Here is a 4,987-nt window from a genome sequence, read left to right as displayed (position 1 = left end):
AAAGGCGTTTTGGCAAATTCCAATCTGCGAACAAGATCGGGACAAAACTGCCTTTTACGTTCCAGGCCGCGGGCAGCTACGTTTTAAAACTACAGCTTTCGGTCTGACGAATGCGCCGGCCACACAACAGCGTCTCGTGGATCAACTCTTTGGTCAGGAGTTTGATATTAAGGTTTTCGCGTATCTCGATGACGTCATCGTTGTTAGCAGTACTTTTGAAGAACATGTTTCATTGCTGTTAAGTGTGCTGGAAAAGTTAAAATTAGCAAACCTCACTATTAACTTCGAAAAAAGTAAATTTTTTCGTAGCAGCTTGAAATATCTGGGATACGTCGTAGATTCTAGAGGACTTCGCACGGATCCTGAAAAAGTGGAGGCTATAATCAATTACCCAACTCCTGCTAGCAAAAAGGATGTTAAGCGATTCCTAGGGACTGCTTCATGGTACCGTCGCTTCGTACCTAACTTTAGTAGCATAGCTGGACCGTTGAATAAACTTACTTCCAATAAAAAGGGCAATCCTCCTTTTTGTTGGACGCCTGAAGCAAACACTGCCTTCAACACGCTTAAGGAATGTTTAGTTTCAGCCCCTGTATTGGCTTGTCCGGATTACTCTAAGCCTTTTCAAGTCCACACTGATGCGAGTGACTATGGGATTGGAGCCATGCTCACTCAAATATTTGACGGAGAAGAAAAGCCGATTGCGAGTAAATCGTTGGTAGGCGCTGAGAGGAACTACAGTGTAACAGAGCGGGAAACGTTAGCTGTGGTACTTGCACTTGAACACTGGAGATGCTACATTGAAAATGGACAACCGTTCACAGTTTATACGGATCACTCGGCTTTAAAGTGGTTTTTGTCATTAAGTAACCCTTCTGGCCGTCTTGCACGTTGGGGTGTATAGTCGTTTGCAATAGAATCCAAAAATCATGTAAACAAATATGGCGGACTGACATTGACAGCGTATTGTTTATGCCCATAGTGATGTCATAGTGTTCTAATTAGATTAAATATATAAGCCATAGACTATAAAATAAAACTGATTATATTATTATATAAAAAAAGTGTTTATTAAAACAAATCTAAATCTTCGTCTTCGTCATCATCACTATCAGAAGTGTCGCCGGTGACCGTAATTATAAATGGAACCACTATGTCATCGCTTGCCGTGTCTAAAATGCCGTCGATCTTTTTCATTTCTTCCTCTTCCTTTTTTCGTTTTGGTTAATTATATTAAGCTCTTGAATATATTTTTTTATTGTTCTAATAATATTAAATTAAAATAATTTATTAAATTAAAAATAAAAGATAACTTCAGATTACGAACAACACTAAATTTTCAATGACTTATAGAGTTCGATGACTAAAAAACTAAGATGACAGCATGACAAATACTTCGAAATTTTTACGTTGCAAATGTTTTAACAAATTTAACTTATAAATACAAGTTAAATCGTGTTGAAGATAATGTGAAAACAATGGTGCGTTCGTTGAAATCAGACTATGTTCATAAATTGACCGAAAATGTATGTGATTACGGAGTAATCGTGACAATTTGGTTTGTTTACATGATTGTTGGATTCTATTGCAAACTACTATAAGACTGTCGTCATTTAACTTTGAGATTAAACACCGCCGTGGAAAAGACAATGTTGTACCTGATGCATTATCCAGAGCCCCCGTATCAGCGATTTCTAAGTAATATACTTTCAGGTATCCACTAGCCAGTAGCCAACTGGCCGCGGCGGATTAAAGACGTGTGCGATTGCTGATATACATCGACCTAATTATCAGGTGATAGTGAACATTACAGGTATAAGAATTACGGGTAAAGCTAAGTAGGCACAGTCCGTCCGTAGTAAGAATATAGGTACCTCTGGCTCTATGTAAGTTGTAGGTTTCGGTTTTGAAATAGAAGTTGGTTGCAGACGTTGCAGTGCCAAATTTGTTTGACAGTAGCCGAGGTATTTTATAATATAACTGTGAACAGACTGTAGGTAAAATATAGTTATGTTAGTATTTTATACTTGTAATGTGCACTTTACACCAGACAAGCACCAAATCAAGCACACAAACTAAACCAAAATCGCTCGACAGGCGTGCTGTTACGATTCGATTACTTAGGTATATTGTAGGTATGTATGTATTACTATTTATGTACCTATGTACGTATATTATACACATTTATGTTTACTTCCAATTTTAATGACGTCGCGTCGTCATTTGGTGCTTGTCATTGTGTGTGAGCGAGCGAGTGTAGAGAAAATATTGTTAAATATTTATGTGAGTTTATAAGTACTAGTACCTACACCCAAAAGCTTTTCCATCAAAATAGCAACTCTTCTTAAGATAGGAATAGGTTTGCAATTAAGTACCTATATGTATACCTGTAATGTATGGCTATTTACACTCATTTTATATAATTATAATTATGTAATTATGATGACTTTAAGATACCTACTATCGGTATAGGGTAGGGTAGGGTAAAGTAGAGTAGTGTAGTGTAGAGTAGGGTAGGGTAGGGCAGGTCAGGGTAGGATAGGTGTCTGGCGACATAATCATTAAGCTTTATACTTATTACTTACTTTCAATAATGTAATGTTATGTTTTGTTTTCAGTATGCCTTACAAAGTCGTCCAAACGATAGAGGGTGGAAAAATTTGCCTTTCAGTTGTGCCAAGCAACTGGGAGAAAGAGGGGACCCTGTCTTGGCCTAAAAGATCTGAAGCAAGCAGCATGCTAGATGAAACCTCGGTTCCTGGAAAGAATTGGTCCACCTATGCATGTATCCTAAAAAGAACATGCAGCACCTATAAGACGGCTGGTCTTGCTGTGAAATCGATGGAAAATGTAACGGACACAGATGAGGAAGTTCCCACTAGAGCCATTCAACGCCCACAAGAAAATCATGCTGTTTTAGATTTAAACCATTTAATGGAAGTTGAAGGGGATTCAACAGCTGTAGTGTCACCAATTACTGTGACCATAAGTGACAATGCGATGGTAAGATTTTATGAATTTTACAATATTTTTTATATGGTAGGGAGGTTTTATACCGTAAGGGGTATATTGCATTTCTTGATGAATATAAAAAAACGCATTAAATAATTATTAGTGCTAATAGGTATAAGTGTGACTAGGGAATGCAATCTCGTCTCGCCGAGATCTCGATCTCGCGAGATCTCGGCCATATTTTACGAGATTGAATCTCGTCAAATTTTGAACGAGATCTCGCGAGATAACGAGATTGAGAAATGCACCGTGACGGCGTGTTTTTCATGCTAAAGACGTGTTTTTTGAGAAGCCATTTTCCGACAAACTAACTTGCCTTTCCGTATCTTGAAAACTTCATCTGACTTCTACTTTAAACTTATTTTATTTGATTAATACGATTTCACAACATTTATTTAAAACTTGTGAAGTTAAATTTTTGTTTTTATTTATCAAAATTAATGTTCCTATTACTCTTTATTATTGAAACTAAAGCAATAATTTTCAAAAGAATAATAATATAGATCATTATTTTGTTACCAATATTGTATGAATTTGAACTGATTAGCTACAGTAGGAACTTATAATAATTAGGTATAGACATAAACAAATGTTATTACTAGAATTAGAGACAAAATAATAAGTACTCTGTTGATTTTTAAAACAAACCTTACATTATTTTAATAACTAACAACGAAGTTTCTATTTAATAACATATCATTTCAATTACTAGTTCTTAATAAGCATTTGCATATATGTTTTTATTGACATTCTCCCAATCTCGCGAGACTGGGTTTTGAGTCTCGCGAGATCTCGCTAGGTGGAAATCTCGTACGAGATTGCATTCCCTAACTGTGTGACATGCTAACGTTACTTATATTTTTCAGGCGGACCGCATTTCCCTGACTGATGTAAACGCTTCATTTTTGCTGAAAGCAGACAACGATGAAGTTATCAAAAATCAATTAAAGATACTGGAAGTCCTAGAAGAATTGCAAAATACTCAAAAAAAAATATTACAACAACTGGCAAAACATGAAGTACAGTTTATGGAATTATCGAACAAAATGGCAGAATGTAGCGTTGCTACTACTGCAAGAAAGAACTGCGAGGGCTCAGCTGTAGAAGAACATTTTCCGCCTTTAAAAACAGTGGAAGAGCTATATAAGTTGGAAGAAAATTTAAAAGATGTAGAATTTCGTACAAAATATTTTAAAATGATGTCAAGCTTATGCTCTCCCGGCTTAGGAGCAAAAGGGACGAATATTTGCTATAAAATAGTTGATTATTTCTTTTCGCGAGAGCTATTAACTTTGGTTTCTTGGAGTGGCAACTCAAGAGACCAAAATGAAAAAATTGCGTTTAAATTCTTTGCGCATACTCGTCAGATGATTTTTTCGATAATCCACAATGCTGACTCAACTATAAGTCAATTAGAGACTGACAATTTTATGAGGGCAATAATAAAAAATTCTAGGCAACGTTTTCAGGCGACCATAAAGCCTGTGTCTGCTAGTACGCCAACGTCTCGTAAAAAGAGAACTAATAATAATTCTTCTAAATCACTCAGTGATGCTGCAGAATCACACACAGAGCGCGCTGCAGATGTAGAGGTTGAACAGCCTTTAGTCAATGTTGATGAGCCGAATAGTGCGGACGAAGTAGTCGAAGCCGCAGCATTGGCATCAACATCAGGGGACGCCGCGGCCCGGGCTTAATTAGTATTCTGATATCTCGAAACTATGTATATGTTAATGTTAGTTAGTCACTTTTTATCTCAACCGGGACGGTTATTTTTGTTTTGTTTGTGAAAGCTTATTTTTAAGACTATCCAAAAACTGTTTTTTATTTTGTTTAACTTTTGTGATAGAGCTACCTAATACCTAACTTTAGGTTGGTACCTACCTAAAATTATTGATAAAATTACCCACTGAAACATTATTTTGTATAAGATTGCAATTATTTACATCACTAAAGCTGAGTTTAAAATTAATCT

The 4,987-nt window shown here is 36.2% G+C and overlaps 1 protein-coding gene across 1 annotated transcript; it reads left to right on the top strand.

Annotated features, from left to right (window-relative positions):
* Positions 1–2,541: 2,541 nt before the first annotated feature.
* On the top strand, positions 2,542–4,709 carry LOC125489538. Its single transcript, XM_048625564.1, has 2 exons — positions 2,542–3,003; positions 3,879–4,709. Exons 1-2 carry the CDS (start codon positions 2,599–2,601, stop codon positions 4,707–4,709), a joined length of 1,236 nt encoding a protein of 411 aa, XP_048481521.1. The 5' UTR covers positions 2,542–2,598.
* The last annotated feature ends 278 nt before the right edge of the window (positions 4,710–4,987 follow it).

The sequence above is a fragment of the Plutella xylostella genome, chromosome 14, assembly GCF_932276165.1.
Source record: "Plutella xylostella chromosome 14, ilPluXylo3.1, whole genome shotgun sequence".
Taxonomy (NCBI): domain Eukaryota; kingdom Metazoa; phylum Arthropoda; class Insecta; order Lepidoptera; family Plutellidae; genus Plutella; species Plutella xylostella.
This window is presented reverse-complemented; position numbering and strand designations above follow the sequence as displayed.